This window comes from Solanum verrucosum, unplaced genomic scaffold (assembly GCF_900185275.1).
Source record: "Solanum verrucosum unplaced genomic scaffold, falcon-dt-bn FXZP01000214.1, whole genome shotgun sequence".
Lineage (NCBI taxonomy): Eukaryota > Viridiplantae > Streptophyta > Magnoliopsida > Solanales > Solanaceae > Solanum > Solanum verrucosum.
Window position 1 is genome coordinate 3,103,874 of NW_026020059.1, and position 27,062 is coordinate 3,130,935.

The 27,062-nt window shown below is 37.9% G+C and overlaps 2 protein-coding genes across 2 annotated transcripts in view; both read right to left on the reverse strand.

Moving 5' to 3' along the window:
* The window catches only part of LOC125823308 (26S proteasome regulatory subunit RPN13), a 406,586-nt gene that overhangs the window by 182,109 nt on the left and 197,415 nt on the right, over positions 1–27,062 (reverse strand). The window lies entirely within an intron of this gene.
* On the reverse strand, positions 2,249–26,866 carry LOC125823286 (1-phosphatidylinositol-3-phosphate 5-kinase FAB1B-like). Its single transcript, XM_049502676.1, has 12 exons — positions 26,181–26,866; positions 18,822–19,559; positions 18,136–18,289; positions 13,005–13,349; positions 11,626–12,480; positions 11,195–11,526; positions 7,131–7,254; positions 6,887–7,045; positions 4,242–5,744; positions 3,499–3,765; positions 2,841–3,082; positions 2,249–2,780 (listed from the first exon to the last, which is right to left on the reverse strand). The coding sequence occupies exons 1-12, from the start codon at positions 26,771–26,773 to the stop codon at positions 2,768–2,770; spliced, it is 5,325 nt and encodes a 1,774-aa protein (XP_049358633.1). The 5' UTR covers positions 26,774–26,866; the 3' UTR covers positions 2,249–2,767.

The window sequence follows — 27,062 nt, forward strand, 5'->3', positions numbered from 1 at the left end:
ATTTCTAAATTCTTATTTATATGCTCTCAATTTTTATTTTTTTGATAAAAATGTTGAGATGAATTTTTCCTTGAGAGGTAGTGAAGAGATCTTAAGTATTGATAATATCTTATATAATCATTTAGGAAAAATATATACAGGTTAATAGATTGTACTTGCCTTATTTGAATATATGGCGAGTATTGACTTGCGAAGCTAGAACCTCTATATATTTTGCCTAAATGATTACTTTAAGATATTATTTATTATTGGGATGTCTTTACTACTTCAAGGAACAATTTATCTCAAAACAAAGATTACGAGCATATGACTAAAAATTTTGAAACGATTTAGCTACAATAGAAGAAGAAACATCATGCTTTAATATTGGTAAAAAAAAAATGAAGTTCCATCAACAACATTATTAGGAAGAAAACAATAGGATTATTGTTGGAGCCATCATCATCATCATTTGTTTCCATCGATTGCTTCTAAATCATTTCTTATAAAATGACACTAAAATTATTTTACTTTGGACCCTAAAGCTTTCATCACTATTTTTTTTTTCTAAATTGGAAAAAGAAATATCAATACAAGATGATAAGAAAATATCAAGTCAAGATGTGAGAATTCAATGTGAGGAACTTATGTACTTATAGAGTGATATTGTAGAGAGATTAAATTGAAAGTCAACAAGTATTTACGCAAATGGCTTGGCACAAATAGACACGACCCGATCCAAATAAAAAGGAAAGTATAACTCTACTCGACATAGTCCTTTAATATTCCTTTTTCAAAATCGCCAAGATTTTCTACACACGTGAGCTCTCAAGAATGGTAATATCAACGGGCAACATATTGGTTTAAGTAATAATGACTAATTTATTCACCAAGTCTCTACTAACTACAGCTTTCAACAAGATGGTGCACATGCTTGAAATGCGGAGATTCAAGTTTTGGATTGATGTTCTCATAAGGGAGAGTTAAGACGCGATGTACTTTTTTTTCCCTCACAATGTTTTACTCCAATGGATTTTCCTTGTAAGGTTCTTAATGAAACATCCAAAATGTGTACTATTTGGTGTGTACTTTTTTTCCTTCACTAGAATTTTTGCCACTTAATTTTTTTTTAATCCAATAAAAGGGTTTCCCTTCATTGTAATTAATTTGTGAATCAACTTGAATACCCTTCCAGAGAAATAAGAAATCTTCTCTCTATATATTTTTCTTACTGTTTTATATAATTTCATTACAAAATCAAATATTTAATTAGCATTGCATGCTAATAATATTTAGCTCTCAAGTCATGATATTGCATATAGTCTGACGACATTTTACTCAAATGACATGATTTTCTTCGAAATTGAATTTTTGTATTATATTTTACTTCTCTAGAACAACATTCTACTTATAATAACAGTGACATTCAGTATAACAGTACATTCTAAATAAAATACTCCTCTATAACATCTATACTGAAATATTTTGTAAGAAATATATTATGCATAAAATAAAATATTAAAACATTTATGTCAGTCATCATTAAAGTCATGCACATAGAAAATTGTAAGTACGAACATCTAAAAGAAAAAAAAATGTATTTAGATAGTGTCCATGCAGTTATGGTTCATAACCTAATGAGAAAAAACTACTAATATTTGTCTTTTTTACATTTATACTCTTTCTATTGTTATGATTAAATTGGTTTACAAATACATTATTTTTTCTTGGTACACAAAATTATTTGATTTAAATTCTGTCACCTTGTCGGTATGCTACAACTAGCTATGAAATTTATTGATAATGTTTTAGTCTTTTCAATTTTTAATTAATGATATGAGAAAATCAACTGAGATTTAAAATTTGACAAATATTTTGTTTTCATTTATAACATAAAACTACGGAAAAGAAATTGCATACTTCTATTTATAACAGCTAAATGAAATGTAAATGTGAAATATCAATATACATATATAATAATACCCCACGTAGCAACCATAAAACTTTCAAACAAATGTTGCCACTATAGTGAAATTGATTGTATTACATTGAGATTTAGAGTTATATTGAAAAGATATAGAAGCTTACAAAGCAACAAAGAATGGCCAAGTCTCTAGCAATCAATGAAGTAAATAAAATTCTTTGAAATCATAATTTACACTGTTGAATACGAGCTCTTTTACTCTCTCTAGTTGCCAGGAAAAATTGTGACATTTAAACTACAGAAATTTCTGTGCTGAATATTCTGCAAGTTGAAAGCACATAACAATTGATCCAACTATACGGTGTGCAAAATAGGAAGGGGGCGAAGAATCGCGACAAGTAATACTCATTGCATAGGTACTTGATAAATCAAAATGTCGCGTGTGCAGTAAATTCGAAAACCATCTGATTGTAGGACTTACTAGATCAAATTATATTGATCTTTACTGCTACCACGGCAGCCATTGTCAAAAGAGTCTCAACTCTCATATAAACACATGAATAGACCAAGAGATTCCATTGAGCATCAGAATGGTGGGATAACAAGAAATGAAGACTGACTATTGTCTGTACAAGAGCTTAGAATACAACTGGCGGAACGCCCAAAAAATAGCAAATTCTTTGTATGGAAATAACTCTCTGTAGTACTACTGCTTTGAAAAAACAAAAGTAATCATAATGATAAAGCAACTACCCAACATTCCTGCACAAAATATACAAAACTTGATGGCATAAGAAAGGTTGGATAAAATTATACCAAGACCGGTCGGGGTAAATTTTCTGCACTGATATTTAAGGTATCACTTCATGTAGGCCTACTTGAGACTTCACATAGATTAGATTGGGATCCACAAGAAATGTCTGTTGGTGATGGCCACTCATCTGGCACCATCAGAAAGTATGTAGACATTGCTTTCCTGAATCTTATTTTGTATTGCTTTGGAGAAATCACCGTTGGGGCTGCATTCTTCGGCCCACCTAGAATGCCTGAAGCCTTTACCCAAGTCTCAAGATGCTTGTCCCACGTATACTGTCTCATGAAATCAATAATACCAAGCACCAGTTCCTGCTTCTCCTCATCCACCCCAACTAGTAATGAGTAATCCATCACATCTATTGACTGCAAAACCATAACTCTCTATTAATATAGTAGACCAGGGACTGAAACATACGTTGCGTCTAATACTTGTGTTTGAAGAGCATGAAGTCCCACTTTAGACACTTCAACATATACTTGATGCTGGTTAACATTGACTAACAAAAAGTTTGGAGAACCTACTAACAAATGAGAGAACTAGTGCAGTAGCAAGTGTATCTTGCAAAAGAAAGGAGAAACAATTAGAAAACAAAGAAAAGATGTGGATTATGGCAAAGGCAGAAAAGGGGGAGGGGTCCCAGCAATCATCTACTTTAATCTTTATTGAAGAGAGGAAACGATAAACTAGTAACCCCAGCTAGAACGAAGAAATACAGAACTCTTCATAGAACACAATTTAACAAAGTTACTAGTCATATCGGTGCTGTTTCAAAGCTTACCGCTAGAAATGAAGTATCATTCCACACAGCCCTCTGCAGCAGCCGCTTAGCCTGTGTTCCCACAAAAATCGGAGAAGTTGGCATTGCTTCAATCAAGTTCTGATCAAGTAAAACTTTGTTACTTCCACTTGAATCTGGATTATAGCGTGATCGAGACGACCCTTTAAGGTCATACAGTCTAGTGATGTTGCGCTTAAAAAGAAGATTTTCCATAACAAGCACATCCATTCTTGATTCTTTCCCACCTTTGAGATGCTTTGATGTAACCTAACAAATATCCAACAATGCTGTTAAAGATTGGAGAGCAAATAAATTTCAGGGAGTCATCTTTTGTAAGGAAAATTTTTTTAAGGGCAGACCGAATTGCTGAAGCTAGATCTATCTTATGAACCAATTTATACTACTTTTTGGGTGACCCTCTAGTTTCTCCTAGGGTAAAGCGAGGAGCACCTCTAAAGCACAGGACTGACTATGTTGGAAAATTATCTCTATCAAGAAAAACAGGTAACTTTAAAATGCGGGGCTGAACATGATAATCTTACACATTCTTCAAATATTTTGACAATAAGAAGTTGTGTTAGGAGGCCAGATGGAGATAATAACCCACAGATACAACTTAGTTACAACCCCAGACTGCCTCACCAGAATAAAAGTGCTCCACTGCACACAAATATCAAAAAGCTGAAAATATTGATTATAACAGTGACTTCGGTTAAATAGAAATGAAATACAGCAAATGATACCTGGTAGATCCCCAGAATCTTTGCCAAGCAAGTTGGGCTCCCACTAGCTATTGAGTCGGATAAATACTTAAAGTAAGCTGGTGCAAACTTGATAAACGACTCCAACTCTGTCTTTGTTACCTGCTTGATGATAAATCGGTCGTCCAAGGTTTTGGCAAAGAAAACATTGCTCTTCCCACCCTGAGCACCCCATTTTTTGCATCGGCTAAGGGAACGTATGAAGTCTGAGTCACAGGGGCAACAAGACTTTCTCAAGGTCTCAAATTGCTTCGCATAATAGCAGGTGACTGTGTACTTAACCTTTCCAAGAGGGCCATCATCTGAGAAAGATATCCGGGCATGCAAAGCATTAATATATGCAGGTGGATCCATGTTTGAGTTGCGAGAACTGAGACCCGATGACATGCTTTCGTTGGTAGAACCAAAATTTCTTGGGGATTCCGAAACTATTTCATCCACAGAGTGAAGCGAAAGTAGATTTAATGAATCCAGAAATGACAAAGAAGCTGAAAATTTGTGATTTTCTTTCAGGTTTTGAGATTCATCCGACATTTGATTGCGGTAATCTGGTGAGACAAGTGCATATGAGATGATACTTGTTGGCTCATCATCATAAACTGGAATAACAATGTCATTTTCACCAACAGCCATAAGAAGCCTGGCACCACCTTGATGTTGCAATTCGCTAAACGACAAGATATAAACAGGATTATGCTCATTCAATTTAGCAACATATTGTGGATTTGCTGTGATATTCTTGTTGAAGGAACGATAGAAATTTGAGAAATGTTCCGTTGCCCAGGTCAGGTAATCTGTGTTGTCAGACTTAGCAGATAAATGAGGTATTTCAGCCCCATTTTTGTCACCCGTAGACCTTTCGACATCTGTATTTGCTGAAACTCCAGTCAAAGCAGTAGAATCTACAACGAACGAACCTGGAAATGCACTGCTATGCTCCTTAATAGCCAGGTGGCTTTCACCAGTCCATGCAGCATCAAGAGTGTCAGATAAACTTTCCACAGAAGGGAACTTTGCATCTGAAAGAACACGTCTGACATTTTTTCCAGGTTCCAGTACATTTCCATCTCCTGTACTTCTTATAGCACAAATATCCTCGCTGTCTTTCCCGTGAGTTAGGTTCTCATCAGTAGTCAATCTTTCATGAACCCCATCAGGAATCTGACCGTGTCTTCCTTCATTAGATGTTATTTCAGTCTTCACATTCTGAAGAACTGAATCATAGCTCCCCAAACTTTTTCCATGTCTCGAAATTGTAGTCCTTTCAGGAAGTTCCTCACTAGAGCTGAGGGGTTTCTCCTTCAGTTGTGTCAAACTGCCCTGAGTTTGGGAACTTTTACCATGAGAACTGGAAAGATGTATCAAGCGTCTGTCCCATAGATAAGCATGAAAAACCAACTGCCTTCTCAGTCGATTTATCTCAAGGATGTCAACTACAGGCTCACCAACTTTGACCTCCCTGCTAAGTGCCTTGCGTAACAATCCCTAGAACAATGGGACACCAGTAAGAAATAAGTTATTTGGAGCTACATTGCTACCTTACCCAAAAGAAAATGAAAAGGGTAAGCAAAAGAAATAAAAGAACCTTCCCCTAAATAAGGCTTTACAGGATATGGGAGACCTTTTTGGGGGTTAGTGCGCGCCGACATGCTAAAAATTAACTTTTGAACTTATTCCATATTAGGAGGGCTCGTAAGCAACTGCTTATCTTCCACTGTGACTAGAGAGGGGATGGTCTCGAGCAACCCCTCACCACCGGGGGTGCAGTTGTTGTTCAGAAGGAAACTTGAGGTCATGCCTTGAATGAAAAATACCACCAGGCAGACTTTTAATTAGACGAAAGAGTTCTACTTTGAGTTATGGTGCTCTTTACACTGAAGTTCCCAACAGCTGTACATCTACTGAGGGAAACAGCAGCGATTGTAGCGCAGCCCTGAGGAACAGTCCTCCAGTTGAGGGAGTTCCTAATTCCCCCAGAGGAAGGTGGTAAGGTCGAGGACCTAGACCTAACAATTGTATGGGGTATGGTCTCAATTACTCAAGACTAAGAGGCATTCTTCCTGAGGAAACCCATCAAAAGGAAGGATTCTATATTACACATTTATAATGGATGGTTTTCACCCAACTTCTGGGTTGACTGACTAGTCAAACCAAAGACCCTTTCTCAGTTAGAACCAAAAGAACCTAGGATACATGTTCATCTTGGGACTGTAGTCTCTCTTCAATCAGTTTACTTTGTTTCCCTCTCTCGACTCCTCTCATATTCTTTTTCTACTGCTATTTCTTATAGAGAACCCTGATCATTTCTTTCTTCTCCAACTTGCTGCTGCATTAATTTTCACATAACTTAGAGTGACGGAACGCACCTCTGAATTTTCTCACATACTATACTGAAATTCCCAAGTTTTTTAAAAAAGGTTAAAAAGGTTTGAAACATGTTATCCACACCAAACAAGAGAGATATTACTTTGGTAATCATCTTTCAAAACAGTTGAACTTTAAACAGGTCACCAATAGCTACCTTTTCAATAAGACAGATTGAAAAATTTATTCATACATCACCGACAATACAGATGATATGACTTGGTATCTCAACAACAGGAAAGAAAAAACAAGTAAGAAATCACCTCAAACTCAGTTTTCTCCTTCTCTAATATTTCTTCCATCTCTGAGATCTGCTCACTTATCTTGGGTGCTTTCAAGCTACTATCAACAGACAAATTTTCCAACTTTACATGAAGAACTTTGGACACCTCAGCAAACAACGCATTAGCCCTTCTGCGCACCTTCTCTTGCAGGAGACAAGCACATCAGGAAAAAAGCAAAACATAGAAGTATCAAAACTTAGGCAAGAATTCAATCCAGCTGTACCTCATCACCTTCTTTCTGAATCCACTCCTGATTATCATAGCTAAATTCAAGCTTTGGAGGTGGGAGAAAGACAGAATAAACATGAACAGGAGCATATCGAAAACAAGCTACCATTTTCCCAAACCTGTGGCAACAACCAAAGATGAGGTGCAGAAAAGCATTGTTTGAGCAACAAGAAAGGGAAAATAAATACTATGGGACCATCACACGAATAATAAATCTAAGAAAGATTGGACCGGCAACACCTGTTAATTATACATGCACCATAACCAGAATCGAGCACAAGAAAACACAACACCGACTGAGAATATTAACCCAGAATATGGAAAAGTCACCATTGAAGAACTACAAATGGAACAGTAATAAAACTGACAAGAAAACCATACACCTGTAAGATTTTCCTGATATAAGCCCTTTCCACGATGTGATGCAACTTATCCATTTTTTCAAGATTTCTAGAAGCAGTCTCTTGTTGTACAGTTCTCTCTTACTAACGGAAGTTCCCTTTTTCTAGCAGGGACTCCATATTTATAATGATCAAATGATGTATTCAATAGAGGGCAAGAAGAAGTAGAATCATAAGCTCTCTCGTAGAGCAATACAAGAAGTCCACATTGTAAATTCTAGGTCACAGAAACATTCAGAAACAAGCAAAAATAACTCAGTAAACCCAATATATATAAGCATATACAAGGGTCTGGGGAGGGTAGAGTGTACCCAAACCATAACCCTACCTCATATGGAGGTAAGGAGACTGTTTCCGAAGGACCCTCGGCTCGAGTATAATACATCCAAATAATGAAAAGAGGAAAACAACAGTGGAGAAACAAAGCAACTAATAAGGAAACAGTAACAACCACAAAATAATATCTAAACACAATCAACAAGTGATGGTGGAATCAAAAACAAGACACTATAAGAAAACGACTAAACACCTCGAAAACAAGACGACACTCCATACCTACTAACCTTCTATATGAGACCTCCACACCCTCCTATCTAAGGTCATCCTCGTAATCTGGAGTTGCACCATGTCCTGTCTAATCCCTCTCCCCAATAATTTTTCGACCTATCTCTACCTCTCCTCATACCCGCTATGACCAACCTCTTGCACCTTTTCACTGGGCATCTATGCATCTCCTCTTCACATGTCCAAACTTAGTCTTGCTTCGCACATCTTGTCCACCTCAGAGGCCACTCCCACCTTGTCCGGGATATCCTCATTTCTAATATTATCTCTCCTAGTGTGCCCAACATCCATCTCAACATCCTCATTCCCGCGACTTGCATCTTCTAAACATCGGAGTTCTTGAATGGTCAACACTCTTCCCCATACAACAACGCCGGTCTAATCACTACTTTGTAGAACTTACCTTTAAGTTTAGGTGATACTTTCTTATCACACAAGCCTCCACTTCATCCAGGCAGCACCAATACGATGAGTAACATCATCTTCGATGTCGCCCCTTTGCTGGATTATGGACCCAAGATACTTGAAACTACTTCTCTTAGAGATAGCTGAGTGTCAAGCCTCACTTCCACACCAGCCTCATGCACTGTATCGTAAATTTACACACCAAATATTCCATTTTGGTCTTGCTCAATCTGAACCCTTCAGACTCCAGAGTTTATCTCCACACCTCCAACATCTATGTAGTATCTAGAACACCAATAATAGAACCAGTATCATCTGAGTATATGTGCTTACACCAAAAAAACATAAGAGCACAAGACAATTCAATTTGATCTTTTGCATACAATTCTCTATATTTTCAAAACATCTTGAGTTCCTCCCCTTCCTGATTGTCGGGATGAAAGCAAGGACAATTTTCCATCTACTTTTGTTCTTTGCCATAGATCCTGCTTCCTTCCCACTCTTTAAAGCTTCTGTCATCTTTCAAACCAAGCTGTTCTGTTACTTTGCAAAGTAGAATTAGATGACTAACTGTCTCTGCTTTAACTCCACACAAAAAGCATCTGGAACACATTGTGATCTTTCTTCTCATTAAATTGTCCCAAGTGCGGATAGCTTCCTTTGCCAGAAGTCACACAAAACAAGCCACCAGCTTGGCTTCCCAATAAAACTGGAAGATTTCCACCAGCCACTAACTCTATCAGTAATCCTTCAGATCCTAGCCACCAGTTTTCAAACTTTAAAAAAAAATTATCTGGACCCAAGAACCACATTGTAAGGATACAGTCATACAGCAAAGTGATCAGATATTCTTCTCTGGAAAGAGTTTGGTAATGTTGTTGAAACTGTCATCCCATTCTTCAGAAATAAGAATCCTGTCAATTCTTGAAGCTGTCTCATGATTATACCCTTTGAACCAAGTGAAGTTTCAACCTTCAAGCTGGATTTCAATTAGGTTCATATCTTCTATAAAATCAGAAAATTCATCCAAACCCCTTGTTCTTCTATTACAATTCCTCTTCTCGGAGCTAAATCTAGTGACGTTAAAGTCACCACAAACAGCCCATGGCCCTTCCATTAGTCCCCTTACAGACCCAATCTCATCCCACACTATCCTCCTTTCTTTGTAGGAGTTAGGTGCATATACCCCAGTAATATGACAAGAGAAGTTCTGTCGTCAGTGTTATCTACCCCTTGTCATGTTGAAGACCATTAAAAACAAATTGCCCAGCTAAATCAGGCCAACTTCCTCTTTAGAAAAATTCAGTACCAATGACCTTGGAGAATCTTCTCAGCCATGGACCTATTTGAGAACTCAAATAGATATATAGGTCATCATTCATCTCATAAATATTTACCACAAATGCCAATTTCCAGTTGACTGATGTCCATCTCCTCACTTCAGCTAGCATAGTTTCTCTTCTGCTTCTTTCCCACAACACCTGACTAAGAATCTTTTTAGCAACCCGTCATCCTTGGCGCACTAAAATCACTGAGATTAGTGTTCCCCTTCTTCGTTCTCACTTCTGCTTCTCTGAGGTTCTTGGACTGCCATTTGCTTTATTGTCCTGCCTTAGCGAATGGATAGTCCACAACCATTTAAGGATAAGATATTCATATATCTCCCTTGTTCGTTATGTTTTCTGGTGCAAAAATGTTCTGAACCCTGGTCTGTGGTGTTCCATCTTCTTACCACATTCTTCTGATCTGTTGAGGACTCTTTAAGGACAAAGCATATCCATTCCATGATCTTACTGCCAACGGACGACTTCTCATTATATTACGGCTCCTCTTCACCCATTCAAACTAAATGGTGTTGCAGCATTCCATCTTGTTATGTCGGAGGATTTAAAACCAGCATTCAAGTAATTACTATTATGCCCCATCTCTGAAAATTAAAGCACCATCTTAACAGAAAATGAAGAAAGAAAAGGTTGAAAGCTATCACAGAAATTGATGACTTAAGTTTAGACAACAAAGAAAGGTTTTCCCAGCTGAAAACCACCGGAAAAGATGCTCTACACTCCTAAGAAGTAGGAGAGAGAAAGTTCTTGGGAGATGTGCCTTGGAGCATTCAGTAAACCCTAACATAAAACAGTCAGGATAGTTTTTTTTTTTTTTTGGGTCGAATAGTCATGATAGTTGATGCATGTTGATGAGCAACATCATCAGAGTCCATGCAAACAACTAAAAGCTAAGGACCCATGCAATATTAAGAACCTCAACCAGACCAAAAATTGGTAAGCAAAATGATCACACCTATGACCTAATGGCAAAAGGGAGTTTGTCATTAGTAGCTGTTGCAGCAAGTCTATAGTAGTCAATTCAAGTTACAAAATTTTCACCTGAAGTGGGGTTAGCCGCGGACTTTAACAACATAGGAGGTAATGTTTCCACTACTTTATGTGGAACTGTCTATTTGAAATAACGTACTTGCTTACAGATACCAACTTTAACCATTATACAGGAAATGCGTCCGAGGCTTTTATGATAATTTTACTGATGCAACGGGTTTCTGTCTCTCTACATACTTTACATGATATTAGGTAGCTGATTAAAGAAAAACAAGGACACATCAACATAGGTAAAAACATTACAATCCCAGTGTAGAAAGCTAATGCGTAAAAATGCCTTACAGGAAACAGCATACCCATAGAACCGGAGACAGTCTCGGTGAAGAAGATGACCACAACTTGCAACCCTGCTCGCTGCTGCGTGATTTGAAAAACTGAGTTCCAAAAATTTCCCAAATGACAACCCCCAAGCAGCATTAGACATCACTACCCTCTTGGTTGGAGGAGGGAAACCATTGGTCCGAGGACATCGCAAACATCTATGCCACATCCATATCTTTCCTTCCCGTTCTCCTGGCAAGATACATTCAGGTAGCTTCTTTACAGAAATTGTGAGGCTGCCTTGCCGATGAGTATAGCAACGAACATGTGCTTCTGGATGCATTTCACATGAGGGACACCTAAAATTCTGGTAAATGTATTACATATATCAGATAAAAGACCAGATTAAACCATGCATGCATAGAATATATACACTGCAACTTTAAAAGAAGAAGAGAGATACTACCTCATCAAACAGCCGGTCCCGTAAAAACCGTCCCAAAGGCATATCAGTGATCCCATAGAATTTTATTCGAGAAATATGAGGGGGCTCACAAACAGTTCCTTTCCAAACACAGCGTGTTGAAAGGCACACTACAATAATCAATTGGTCGGAAGGTGAGGAAGGATAATCTTGCTGCAGTGACCCTAACTCCTCGAAATAACTATTATCAAATTCTGGTATCACCAATTCTGAAGTTAAGTGTGCCGTGCGAAAACCTCCCACAACATGAGAAAAGCTACCAGCATCCCTCAAAGAATTGCTAGGAAAATTAAGTATATAATCATTTCTTGCATCTTCACCTCTGTCTAGTGGAGATGCTTCATGAGGGTCATTTGGAGCCATTTCATTCCTCCCATCAGCTTGATCTGAGAACTGAAGCCTTGAATGATGCGAGGAATTAGGACAATCAGAAAAGTCAACATTATTTGAGGCAGTTGTAGCACTAGCTAATGAGTTAGAACACTCGGGAGAACTTGACTGTTCAACAAGCATTGGAGCACTGCTGGATGGTAATGTAATACCAGACAACAGTTTGGTTGAGGAATGAGATGATGTGCCAGGGTTTTGGTGATCGAGTGGTCTCTGGGCTACTGGTAGGGAGAAACCAGGAATCATTGAAATGGATCTTTGAATAGTAGATGGTTTATCAGGCAATGCAACTTTAAGTGGGGACTTCAAAGGGAGCTCTGGCAAGGAAGCACCTTCATCTGCGAGAAAAGATGTCTCCAGAGCCAGGTGATAAGCAGCAAAAACTCCATATTGGATAACACGTTTTATTTTCTTCAAATCGTCCCCGTTGGCACCCTTGAGCAAAATCTGAGAACCCACACAAACAAAAAGAGGTCAATTTCCACGCTTTCGAGATTTGCACCAGGAGACTGGTCAAGAACAGAACAATAGGTGCACCATTCTCGTTTCACATTTTCTAGCATCATAAGCATAAACATTACCTATAAGCAATAGAAGACATGTGTAATGGCTAAGTCGAATAATTCTAACTCAAATAATTTACATACTAATACTACTTGATTATAAAGAAGTACAAATCATATTCACAGCAAGATTATTCAAATATTGAGACGAAAGGTCAACTGTAATATCATATCCTACCAATGAGCATGTTCTGCCAAAGGATCAGTCTTTCTTCTTTTCTTAAATTTTTCAACTAAGAACAATTTTGGGAACTCCTTGTTAAAGCAACAAAAACAGAAATATCACCATGTCCGCCATAAAGAAATTGAGTGTACAACCAAAACCAATAGAATGTAATTTTTCCACAGAATTCAGATTTATTTCATGCTCCAGCTAATAACATACAAGCCATCAAACATGCAACTTACTGTACAGCCAAATGGCTTTGGGCATCCTTCAAAAAACATCAAGGTCTTTGTCATTTTCTTTCCAGCTTGCCCAGCACTACCATGCTCTTCCACAAACTTATCAACATGGAATGAATCACAGTACCCTAACTTTGGCGTTGTAAGATTATCAATTGAAGGGACTACTTGTGCACCTGTACAACGGGCAATACGCTCTAAAAGCGGCCGCTTCACATTGAGAACCAAAGATATGTCTTTCGCAAGCAGGTATTCCTGTGCAAATCGAGATACTGATTTCTCTACTAACAAAATGTTTGGATGATGAGCATCAATCTTTGCAACAGCCATCTTCAGATGGTCCATTTCCTAGAAGAAAGAATGATCCAAGTAAAAGTGATGAACCAAACAGTGTTAATCCAAATAAAACTGATGACCCAAATAACGCAATGTGGCTTCTTTAAAAAGTCTTCTATCCGTGGTCAACAACAACATATCAAGAAACTAGAGCATTCTAGCTAATCTGAATGGTTCGATAACAAGAAACCAACGACATACTGTTGAAATTTGCTTCAGTCACTGCAGCATCTTTTAGCATAATAAATTGCTTAGTTATAGGATGAAACTACTTTTTTGAATTTTTTAATTCCATTAGATTTTTTAGTTGAGGTATTTTAGTTTTTTAAAAAATTTGTTATACGAATTTTCTGCAGATAATGATTAAAATTATTGAGAGACATTTAAAATTATTATTCCAATCTTTTTTGCTGCACCATCTTTTAAAAACCAATAGTGGTATCAGAGTTTCATTAGTCTTACGGGATCTGTGAGTTCATCTAAAGAACCATTGTCAATCCATTTTTAACCAATACTAATTTTCGACCTATTTTTCAAACATGGCAAGCTGCAATCTCTCTTTGAATGCCCCACAAATCTATCAGACTTGGTCAGTGAAGATGAAATCTTATTTTCTTTGTAGATCAAATGTGTCCATGGACTCTGGTCAAAGTATCCTATGTGGGTTGACCGAATCCCACACATATCCCGCACTCGCACTCGCACTCGCACCCGCACCCGCCTCGTGTCGACAGAAAAAATGAAGAGTCCACGCAACTTAGGTTGAAATTTGCCTCAGTTACTGAAGCAGTTTTTTAATTTAGCATAATAAGTTGCTTAGTTTTAGGATGAATCTACTTTCTTGAGTTATAAATTTCTATTATATTTGTATAGTTTGTTGAGATACTGGGTTTTTTGAATTTTCATTATGCAGACTTTCTGCCAATTATGTTTTCAAGTTGTCTATTTAAAGCCCTCAAGCTTTATAAAATTATTGAAAGACATTTTTTAATTATTCATTCTTTTAACACATACCTCCAATAAGAGTAACAGGCACCGTAGCACCTAACTATATTTTAGTTAATCCCTTGAAAAAACTATTTTCTCCCTACAGTGAACAGTCTCTAATGTATTATCTAGTGAATACTTGGAAAGTACATTGTATAAGTCATCAGAAGAACCGGTCTACTATTTTGATGAAGGACAAACAAAACCAGAAAAAACTGATAACAGAAACAGATTAAAAAGAACTTGTAATATCAGAAATTTAAAGAAAAACATGAAGTACAATACATAAACACTTTGCACATACAGAGACCTCCCTCCTTGAGCCTATCTCATTTGCTTCACTATCATAGACTCACTGACCAGCTTTCCCCTGTGACCTACATCCTCTTATTAACATGCCTTCCTCATCCCCACCCCCCACCCCCAAAAAAAACCCCAATCCTTATTAAAAAACAGGCAGATTACTGATGCAGCCTTAGTCGCAAATGAACTTCTAGATGGAAGGCTAAAAAGTGGAGTTCCTGGAATCCTATGCAAGTTAGATGTGGAAAAAGCTTTTGACAAACTCAATTGGTCTTATTTATTATCAATGCTGAGGAGTATGGGATTTGGCAAAAGGTGGATCAAGTGGATCAAATTCAGCATTACTACTATCAAATATTCTATTCTAGTGAATAGATCCCCAGTTGGTTTCTTCTCCCCTCAAAAAGGGATTAGACAAGGAGACCCACTCTCTCCATTATTATTTATCCTTGCCATGGAAGGTCTCAGCAAGATGTTAGCAAAGGCAAAGCAAATGCAATGGATTGAAGGATTCAGGGTGGGCAACAACGAAGATAATTCTATCTCTGTGACTCACTTGCTCTACGCGGATGATACTCTTACTTTTTGTGGGACAGAGAAGTCTCAGGTGCGATATCTCAACCTAACACTACTCCTATTTGAAGCAATCTCCGGGCTACATATTAATATGTAGAAGAGTAAGATCTACCAAGTAAATGAGGTCCCTAATTTGGAAGAACTGGCTGGCATCATGGGTTGTAGCATTGACACATTTCCAACAAAATACCTAGGTCTCCCTTTGGGAGCAAAGTTCAAAGATGCAGGAGTTTGGAATGAAGTTATCGAGAAAATGGAGAGAAGGTTGGCAACTTGGAAGATGCAATATCTCTCAATGGGAGGCAGGTTGACTCTTATCAACAGTGTACTTGACAGTATCCCCACATATATTATGTCAATGCTCCCAATACCATCCAAGGTACAGAATCAAATTGACAAAATCAGAAGATCTTTTTTGTGGAAGGGGAGCTATGAGGGCCATAAGTTCCATCTTGTGAAGTGGGAAAATGTAATTATGCCAAAACAGCACGGAGGTTTGGGAATCAGAGATTTAAAGAAGCACAACAAGAGCCTGTTAATGAAATGGTGGTGGAGATATGCTCAAGAACCAACATGTATCTGGAAAGAGGTAGTGAATGCCAAATATGGGAGGCAAGACAAATGGAGCACCAAGCAGAACAATGATCCTTATGGAGTTGGATCTTGGAAGTACATTAGCCAGCTAAGGGAGGAGTTCTTCCAAGAGGTGTCCTTCAGGATTGGAAATGGGAACTCAGTTAAATTTTGGAAAGACAGGTGGCTTAACAATCAACCTCTCAATGTCTCCCACCCTGCTATTTACAGGATAGCCTCTGACACAGACTCTTCAGTGGCTCAAAACAGAGAAGGTGGAATATGGGCACCACGCTTTAGAAGGAATTTTCAAGACTGAGAGCTTAATGAGCTCTTTGATTTTTTCAGAATTCTAGAAGGAGCCTCAATGACCCCTCACTTGCCTGATAGCTTAATGGGGCAACTCTGAAAAAGGAATATACACTGTGAAGGAAGGATACCATAAGTTGTGCTCTTCAAATGCCATGATAGACCAGTGGCCATGGAAACTGTTTTGGAAGACTAGACTACCCTCTAAAATCAAGTGTTTCACCTGGACTACCCTCAAGAATGCTATCCTAACCCTGGACAATCTAAATAGGAGGAAACTTCAGCTAGTAAACAGATGTTTCATGTGCCTCAATAGCCTGGAATCAGTGAATCATTTGTTTCTGCAGTGTCCAGTGGCAACAGCTCTTTGGAATATGTTTATTTCAATTGCTGGTATCAACTGGATTCTCCCGCAAAGTGTCAAAGAAGTATCAACTGGATTCTCCCGCAAAGTGTCAAAGAAGTAGTTGGAAGTTGGAGTCTTAGAGAAGTTGAGAGCCCCATCAAGAAGACCTGGCAGATGATTTCATCATGTATTTTGGTGTATTTGGAAGGAAAGGAATCTCAGATATTTTGATGGTATCTCAACTCCAATTAGCAGTTTGAAATCCTTTTGCCTTATTAGTCTCTTCCATTGGAGCAACTTATCCCCTGTAAATGATATATTACCCCTCTTAGATTTCATTAGCTCCCTCAATATGGCTTAGCGACCATCCTTTTGCTTGTGGTTAACTCCCTGATTAAATAGGTGTTTTTGTTCTTAGGAGTTAACCATATTTTTGTGTAAGTAACTTGCATCTTCTTGATGCCTTTCTAATACAGCATCTTACTTCATCAAAAAAACTTCCCCATATCATGTTTTTTTATGTTACCACAGGTACAACTGCAACATCTCAACAAAGATGATTAAGCTAATTGACAACACGTATGGCCAACAAAATTCAAATTTTAGGTTAAACTATGTTTAACTAGAATATGAGGAGGGAGTTTTTTGAGTTACCTCCATCAAGGGATGTATCTCATAGCCCATTACTTGTTCAGTACTAGCTGGAAAGGAGCTAGTATATATTTTTTTCTTCTTTCTGTTCAATTTTGGAAGGATTAAAAAGTAGATGAAGAATGAAGTATAACCCTCCACTTTTCCCTTTACTTCTAGTTTACTTGCTACGTGAACAAGGAAATTACCTCTTACCTTTCCACTCTCTCCCCTCAACCAACTGTTCCTCCTTCTAGCCAAAAAAAAAAAAAAAAGGGAGACTAACGAAATCTCAAAATTTCCCAAATTGAAGTACTACCCAGCAAATAAATGTATAGAAACTGGATCCTAGAATTCAAAGAAGCTCTCTGAAGCAATATCAATGATAGTGTACATATTAGCTTCCCCAGCTTCTTTTAAATAGTTCAGTTCTGAATCTTAAGGGAAATGATTTTGTATCATGGTTCAGCAATTATCTTTTCTTTTTGGATGACTGTGGTTTCCAAACAAGCTTTCGTGCACCGCGACTAATTCCACGGGATCTTGCCACCTCCCACCTGCAGACACCTCATGGATCTCAACCACTTCATTGATCACTAGGTCACACCCTTGGGTATGTTCAGCCATTATCTTATCCATGTATTTCAATCATTAATTTTGTAATTTTGCTATCATGGTATGTATATGACCTAAAGCCAATTCAAGGCTAATCTATGAGGAAAAGGCTCCTACAGTTTTATTAAGTATATATGGTGTGATGTGATGTACATGGAAAAAGAATAAAAAAGATGGTGTATTTAGGACAAATACTTCATCTCTACACGAACTTAAAAAGGTCTCATGAAGGACAGAGTGATACGGAGATATCTTCTTTTTTAGTAACCGTGGTGTCCAGGCCAACTTGCACACACCTCAACTAATTCCACGGAATACATGTCACCTCCCACTAGCAACAGGGAAGAAACAACCATGTGTTCAAAGTTCCAAAGATCCTGCAGTCTGGGGGCCAGATTGCACTTCCGCATCCTATCAAGTAACTAAAAATATCAACAAAGAATTGGATTGAGTGAAAACCTGCTGCAATAAAGTGTCAAAACTTGACAAGTGATTAGCCACCCTTTGATATTCCAGTGCTCCTCCAAGGATTAGGAGTCTAGGCTTTTTGAATTTTGAGGTCATTCGCCGGTGCGCCACATTTTTCTTACAAACAACGCCTTTAACCACCGTACTAGTAAATAGCATAAAGGAGAACTTTATCAGCAGAAGGAAAATAAACTTCCAATACTTGCATAGTATGACCAATGATTTAATGGAAAAATGAAGCACAACGATGGCAGAAACCAAGTAAAGAATCATTCAACAGGACTGCCAAATCCTGATGGAAAAATTAACATATGGCACCAATTCATACACCTCATTAGAATATATGCAAGTATAAAAATAAGCAACTTGAAAATTTGACTCCTGCATCACAAAGCCTGCAATTATTTGGTTGATAATGAGAAGCAATTGCAGCACAGTATAGGAGTCTAATCAAAGACAAATAGGAAGTCCATAACTAAAATAAATAAGGATCAAGTTAGAATGCAGGGAGAACAATAGCTTAAGCTGCAATGTTGCACAACAAGAAAATTTTGTTTACATATGAGGTGTTGAAATTAGTGTTTCTTTGTAATTCTTTTATAGAGAAGATGAAAAGAAGGTATATGAGAGTTTGGGTTAGGTCACAATAGAAAGCCATATAGTCGGATGTAGAAAACCTTTCTCTACGATGTCCACTGGCAATGCATTTAATCTTCACATATCCACAAGGATCCATTCCTCCATTCTGACTCATGTCAGGCTTTAGGAGTGTAGCAGCTTCCCAGGATAAAGATGTGACTATCTCCGACCAACTCTCATTATTATCCTCCTCAGCTGGAGGAATATGTTCAACTTGCAAAAGCTGCACAATCAAAGATTTAAAATGTCCATCAACTACATTTTTCATGGCCTTCCTATGCTCCACGGTTGACCTATTATGGTACTCTCCACCAGCTAAGTTCCATGATGAATCCTTGTAACCCCATTCCCCTGGCGCTTCTTCACTACCATCATCATCCTCGTCAAATGAAAGAGATTCTCTATCATCCTCTTCTGTTTCTGGCTCTGGTGGCAACCAGAGTAAATAACTATTCTCAAAATCAACAGGTGCATTATCTGTGGCATTCACATCACGAGGAGGAGGCCCTTCATGCTCAACACCATTGATACAAGTATCTGTTTCTTTTGCAAGTTCTTTCATCCCTTCTGAGTTCTTCCATTCACAGTTCTCTGTCAATGATGAGGAATTTACACTACTTGATTCAATCTCAGCAGGTTGATCATTGTTTGGTCCACAAATATTATTCCTCTCCTTGTAGTTGATTGCACCATCATAATAGACATCTGTTGCAGTAAAGTGTCTTGGCTCAGAATGTGATCCACACACACCGTAATCATCATCTTCATCATCACTCCTGCCATACAAATGCTAAGATAGCTAATTGAAACATACACTGTAAAGATATTAGTCTAATAATAATACATGAAAGCAAGCAAAGTAAAGGTCTGATTCAAGTGTCTCATCTATCTTTCATGGCAATACTATACATGCTTGGCCCATACAAACAACCCAACCTACCACTCAAAGTGTGCACCACAAAAAGTAGAGTTCTTCTTTCCTGGAAAGCACAGAGTTAAATGAACAACAAAAACCTTGCTCGGGATCCAAATATACCGTTAGTGATAGGTCATTAGTACTTGGATAGGATAAAGCGGGGTTATCATACCTTTCTAATATCGTGCTGAGTGTAGCCTTGAGTTTTTATACCCCCTTAACGACAAGATCCAAATTGAGAATAACCGAATAAGTATTTTTAGCAAGAACACTCTAGACCTAGAGATAACAAATAAATCACATTTTTCTTGTTCCAGAAAGACTTTACACAGACTACAATACACGGTAAATGAACTGGCATATGCACAAGGAAAGCTCGCTCAGCTCATATGAGCTCAAACTTGGGTCATTTATTAATAAACAAACAGACCGGACAAGCTATTGTACACGGCTTGGGGTACATTACTGTTGATTGAGTATACAGATTTCCTAGCTAAATTATTGTTAGAACAGGAATAAGAATATGATTTGTATATAGTATCCTATGTGGAAAAGGATTGTAACGTAGTGTCTATTAATAGGGCACAATCTACAATGTAACTGTGAGAAATATAGGAAAAGAATATTATTGAATTGTTGTTGTTTACATTATTACATTGAGACCCTATTTATAGACCCTAGAATACAATCCTTTACCAAGTAGGATACTATTTAGTATTCCTATTTCTATTTCTATTCCTATTCCTGTTCTAATAGGATTGTATAAACTTATTCTTATTCTAATAGGATTGTATAAACCTATTCCTATTCTAATAGGATTGTATAAACCTATTCCTATTCTAACACTCCCCCTCAAGCTAGTGCATACAATTCATGTACCTAGCTTGTTACAAATGTAATTAACACGAGGACCGATGAGGGGCTTGGTGAGATATCTGCAAGTTGATCACTCGACTTCACAAATTTGACAATCAATCTCAATGGGCTTGGTCTTCTCATGAAATACTGAATTTGATGCATAATGCCGATAAAACAGAGAGTGATAAAATTACAGTGTTGAACTTCCCAAACCAAGCTTGCAAAAACTATTTCAGACCATAGAGTGACTTACGTAATCAACATACAAGGCTACTAAACTCCCCCTGAGCAACAAATTAGGTGGTTGCTCCATATAGACTTCTTCACAATGCAACGGTCGCCGGAAGTGCTCAAAATCTAGTATAAAGTGTATGGATCATGTTGGAATCAATAGACGTGTCAATATTTAACAAGAAAGTCACCGAAAAATTGGCCGGAACATGCTTATATGCCGGAGTATTGATTTGATGGATAAAAGTGGTCACAATCTAAGAAATAAAATTATATGGGTAGGGTTGGAATGATGTCACGACCCAACTAGAAAATAGAAATTATATAGGATAGTTCGAATTGATGGAATGACCCCCATTGAAAAAGAGAAATAATATGGGTAGGGTCGGAATGATGGCACAACCCTAATGAAAAAGAGAAATTATATAGGTATGGTTGGAATGATGGCACAACCCTACGCAAATCAGATTTGGGGAGTCACCGGAAAGACGAATGGAACTATGCAAATCAAATCTGAGGAGTCACTAAAAAGACATGATGCTATGCAACTCAGATATGAGAAAGTAGTTCGGTAAAATCCACGGTACTACACAAATTAATTATGAAAAGTAGTCCGGAGAGATGCACGGTGCTACGCAAATAAGATATGCAAAAAAAGGTAGTCACCGGAAGGATGTCACGGTGCTACACAAATTATATATGAAAAAGTAGTCACTGGAATGATGGCACAGTGCTACACAAATTAAATATGAAAAAGTAGTCACCGGAATGATGACACGGTGCTACAAAAATTAAATATGAAAAAGTAGTCACCGGAATGATGGCACGGTGCTACACAAATTAGATATAAAAAAGTAGTCACTGAAAAGATGGCACGGTGCTACAAGTTAGATATAAGAAAGTAGTCACCGGAATGATGGCACAGTGCTTAAATAAATCAAATATGAGAAAATAGTCACCGGAAAGATACATGGTGACCCAACTTTTGCTAACATAATTGTTGGCCAGACGGGCGGCATATATGAGTAATAGCCGCCCGCCGGCAGCGGAATCACTTTGATCGTTTACCAAGATCGTAGAGGCTCTGATACCATGTGAGAAATATAGGAAAAGAATATTATTGAATTGTTGTTGTTTACATTATTACATTGAGACCCTATTTATAGACCCTAGAATACAATCCTTTACCAAGTAGGATACTATTTAGTATTCCTATTTCTATTTCTATTCCTATTCCTGTTCTAATAGGATTGTATAAACTTATTCTTATTCTAATAGGATTGTATAAACCTATTCCTATTCTAATAGGATTGTATAAACCTATTCCTATTCTAACAGTAACAACACAATTCAATAACATTTTCCTCCTCCATTTCTCACGAAGTATAAGAGCATTGGTGATAAACATCTAGGATAAGAAAATACAGTCACCGTGCGCTAATTTGCAGCGTCTGCTTTTCCTTCAGTGTTGTGCGAAAACCAACAACACCACGTGATCCGTCAGCGGTCGGCAACCAAATCCCAGTAAGATTTTCCAACATTTGAACCAACCCTGCACACGCCACCAGAAGCTACGGTTCCGGCAAGCGAGTAATGCTAGGGGAGCGCATGATTAGCTTATGTCGTGAGTCATCCATGGCTTTAAATAGACCAGTTGTGCAAAGAGTTGAAGAAGAGGTTAAAGAGTTGGAGCTTGGGGTCTTTGGGTGATTTCCTGCCAACAGGCCTATTCCACAAGCTAAGGTAAGAATTTAGGAAGTTTTGAGTCGATTATACTCTATTAATGCTAGCCTAACATCTACAAACATTTAGTTTTTTTGTCAAGAAATCTCAATCTCCCCAAACAATTGCATCCCAATGACTATCATTGGGGGAAGTCATATACTGACTTACAACAGTAGTAGGAAAAGAGAGACGGGAGTAGTCACTATGTGATAATTCAACTTTCTAACTAGCAATCTATACCTTCTAGGATCGCTAAATTGCACCCCCTATCCTGGCAAGAGTTTAGCATTCGGTTCCATATGAGTATCAATGGGTCTACAATCCATCATTCCTGACTCTTCAAGAATGTGTAAGGCATACTTGTGTTGCAAAATAACAATACCTCATTTGGACTGAGCAACCTCAATACCTAGAAAATACTTCATTCAGCCGAGGTCTTTAGTCAAGAAATGTTGAAAGAGATGTTGCTTCAAACTAGTGATACCATCCTGATTATTTGCCAAGGATAATGATAACGTCAACATAAACCACCAAATAAATACATAGCTTTGGTGTAGAATGTCAATAAAACACCGAGTAATTACCTCCATTGCAAGTCATGCCAAACTCCTTAATTGTTGTTGTTAGAACATGAATAGGTTTATACAATCCTATTAGAATAGGAATAGGTTTATACAATCCTGTTAGAGTAGGAATAGGTTTATACAATCCTCTTTAGAATAGGAATGGGAATACAAATAGTAATAGAAATAGTAAATAGTTTCCTACTTGGTAAAAAGGATTGTATTCTAGTGTCTATAAATAGGGTCTTAGTGTAATAATGTAGTAACAACAACAATTCAATAATATTATTTTCCTATATTTCTCACATAGTATCAGAGCCTCTACGATCTTGGTAGAAAATCAAAGAGCTTCTGCTGTTGGCGGGTGGCACCCATATATGTTGCTCGTCTGGCCAATGATTATGTTAGCAAAAGTTGGGTCACCATGTATCTTTCATGTAACTATTTTCTCATATCTAATTTGTGTAGCACCGTGCCATCATTCTGGTGACTACTTTCTTATATCTAATTCTTGTAGCACCGTGCCATCTTTCCGGTTTTCATATTTAATTTGTGTAGCACTATACCATCATTCCAGTGACTACTTTTTCATATATAATTTGTGTAGCACTGTGTCATCCTTCCGGTGACTACCTTTTTTTGCATATCTGATTTGCGTAGCACCATGCATCTCTCCGGACTACTTTTCATACTTAATTTGTGTAGTACCGTGGATTTTTTCGAACTATTTCCTCAAATCTGAGTTGCATAGCATCATGTGTCTTTTCAGTGACTCCTCAGATTTGATTTGCACAGTTCCATTTGTCTTTCCGGTGACTCCTCAAATCTGATTTGCATAGGGTTGTGCCATCATTCCAACCCTACCCATATAATTTTTCTGTTACAGTAGGGTCGTGCCATCATTCCAACCCTACCCCTGTTATTTCTCATTTTCAATGGGGTCGTTCCATCAATTTGAACTATCCTATATAATTTCTATTTTCTAGTTGGGTCGTGACATCATTCTAACCCTACCCATATAATTTTATTTCTTAGATTGTGACCACTTTTAGCCATCAAATCTAATACTCCGGCATATGAGCATGTTCCGGCGAGTTTTTCGGTGACTTGTTTAATATCGACTCATCTATTGATTCAAACATGATCCATATACTTTATACTAGATTTTAAGCACTTTCCGGCGACCGTTGCATTGTGAAGAAGCCGATATGGAGCAACCACCTAATTTTGTTGCTAAGGGGGAGTTTAGTAGCCTTGTATGTCGATTATGTGAGTCACTCTATGGGGTCTTAAACAGTCTTTGCAAGTTTGGTTTGGGAAACTCAACACTGTAATTTTATCACTCTGTGTTTTATCGACATTATGCATCAAATCCAGTATTTCATGAGAAGATTAAGCACATTGAGATTAACGGACATTATGCATCAAATCCAGTATTTAATGAGAAGATAAGCACATTGAGATTGACTGTCAATTTTGTGAAGTCAACTAATCAACTTGCAATAATCTCATCAAGCCCCTCATCGATCCTCGTATTAATTACATTTGTAACAAGCTAGGTATATGAATTGTATGCACTAGCTTGAGGGGGAGCGTTAGAACATGAATAGGTTTATACAATCCTATTAAAATAGGAATAGGTTTATACAATCCTGTTAGAGTAGGAATAGGTTTATATAATCCTATTTAGAATAGGAATAGGAATACAAATAGTAATATGAATAGTAAATAGTATCCTACTTGGTAAAGGATTGTATTCTAGTGTCTATAAATAGGGTCTCAGTGTAATAATATAGTAACAACAACAATTCAATAATATTCTTTTCCTACATTTCTCACAGTTGTGTTGAACTTCCCAAACCAAACTCGAGAAGACTATTCCGGACCACAGAGTGATATGTGCAATCGTCATACAAGGCTACTGGACTCTCGTGAACAACAACCAAGTGGTTGCTCCATATAGACTTCTTTCGCAAGATCGCCGTGGAGAATATCATTCTTAATGTCCATCTAATGAAGAGGCAAATGGAGAAAGGAAGTCATACATAGAAAAAGGTGAACAAATGCTATTTTAGCCATGGGGGAGAGAATCAGAGAGAATCTGGAACAGAGAGAAAGCACTACTAGAAAACTCAAATCTGCCGGAAACAGTGTAGAGGATGCCGGAAAGTGCTCTAAATTTGAAATAAAACATATGGATCGTCTCATTACCAAGAGACGGGTCGATATTCAACAAGAAAGTCGCTGGAAAACTGGCCATAACAGGATCACACCAGTGTGTGGTACTAACGCGGTCGCTGGAACCCTAGATCTAGTCGCGCATAAGGGATCTGCAACTGGCAACACTGGTTGGGCTTTGATTGCCAGATATTGCTGAACCTTGTGGTGGTGGTGGATTTTCCACAACACCAATGTAATCAGAGAGAGCTATGAATAGTCACTGAAACTTGCACAACGACTATTGATTTCACTAGAATGATGCACAGTGATACTTTTCGAGAAACTGGCGGGAAAGAGGCTCACGCACCCAACGTGTGGTGTAGATCTCACCAGAGAAGGTTGCTTCGACGACATGGGGTGCGCGTGGAAAGTTTTCTACCGGTGAAATTTTGTGGGTTATAGTCTATGGTGGTGTTGGTTTTCGCACAACATTAACGGTTTGACACAAAACAGCACTGGAAAGTTGGCATAATTTGAAACATGGTAGCTGTTTTGACCTAATTTTCTTTCACCAGGTGCTTTAACCAATGCCCTCACACCATGTGAGAAATATAAGAGAAAAATATTATTGAATTGTACGTCTACATTATTACATTGATCCCTATTTATAGACACTAGATTACAATCCTTATACAAGAGGATTCTATATACTATTCATGTTCCTATTTCTAACACTCACATCTAATGATCAGCTAAGATATACTGTATGTTGTTCCATATGTGGATATAGCAACATGTAAATTAGGCTTTGACCATATATTAATTATGATTGCAGCGAAAATGCAATTTAAATGTGTCAGCAAACCAGCAAGACGGGCATAAAGGAAATGGAATCTTGTTTATACATTCTATTCATCTGTACATATGAAACTAATTATGGATACCTGTAGCAAGAGACAAAATGACCAAATTCTGGATTCCCCAGAGATGTTGCTTGATCTTGCTGGAGAGTTGCCGGACCCATCTGAGCTGATTGAGAAGCACTTTGACATGAGCTGCATGGTACATATTGATATGGTCCTGTGGGGTAAACAGTTGAACTACCGCTGCTACCGCTGTTACAAGTACAGGCAGACTGGTTGCTAGCCAAACTTGTGGTAGAAGGAGATGGACTGAGTCCTGGACTAGGAAGGTTCATCCTACCATCAACCGTAGCTAACCCCTGCTGCCATTTCTTAAAACAGAAGTTGCATACTCTAATCCTGTCTCCATCTTCCTGGCCAGCCTTGGGCTCCTCATTTGAGACAGGAACAGAGTTTGATGCACATTTTGCACAGAAAACTCGGCCACAGAGACGGCAATGATGTCTGCGGTTAAATACAGTAAACTGAGAGTCACACTCGTAGCATACCCTACAGCTCTGGTCGGGCATCCAGAAATCTCTGGACACACTCACCTGCGCCTCTATCTTTCTCGGCATCCATGATTTTACTACGTCAACTATCTCAGATAGCTTCTTATTTTCAGGCGTGTCCATGAACGCAACTTCCAGACTATCATGCTCATCATTACCTAAAAATCATCTGCCACAGCTCATGCTAACTACCAATATATATATCTCCAATCTACACTGCATAGATAAAAGCGAACTCAAACCTTCGTCTCAATATTTCAGCACATTCAGATTATCATACTCATCACTACCTACTAATCATCTTCTACAGATTCTACAACTGTTAATTCATATATTCTTCAAAAAGTAAAGAATTGGTTGTCAAGCTTTAGTTAGGATATCTCACAGCAATGTTTCGTTAGCTTACGACTAT

What these genes read in the sequence shown, in the direction of transcription:
- LOC125823286 (XM_049502676.1), bottom strand. Translation starts at nt 26,773, where the DNA reads ATGGACACGCCTGAAAATAAGAAGCTATCTGAGATAGTTGACGTAGTA. An exon ending in GGGACCGGCTGTTTGATGAG is followed by an intron (nt 11,527 to 11,625) that starts GTAGTATCTCTC and finishes TACATTTACCAG; the next exon opens with AATTTTAGGTGTCCCTCATG. An exon ending in TTCAGAAAGAAGGTGATGAG is followed by an intron (nt 7,046 to 7,130) that starts GTACAGCTGGAT and finishes CTGCAAGAGAAG; the next exon opens with GTGCGCAGAAGGGCTAATGC.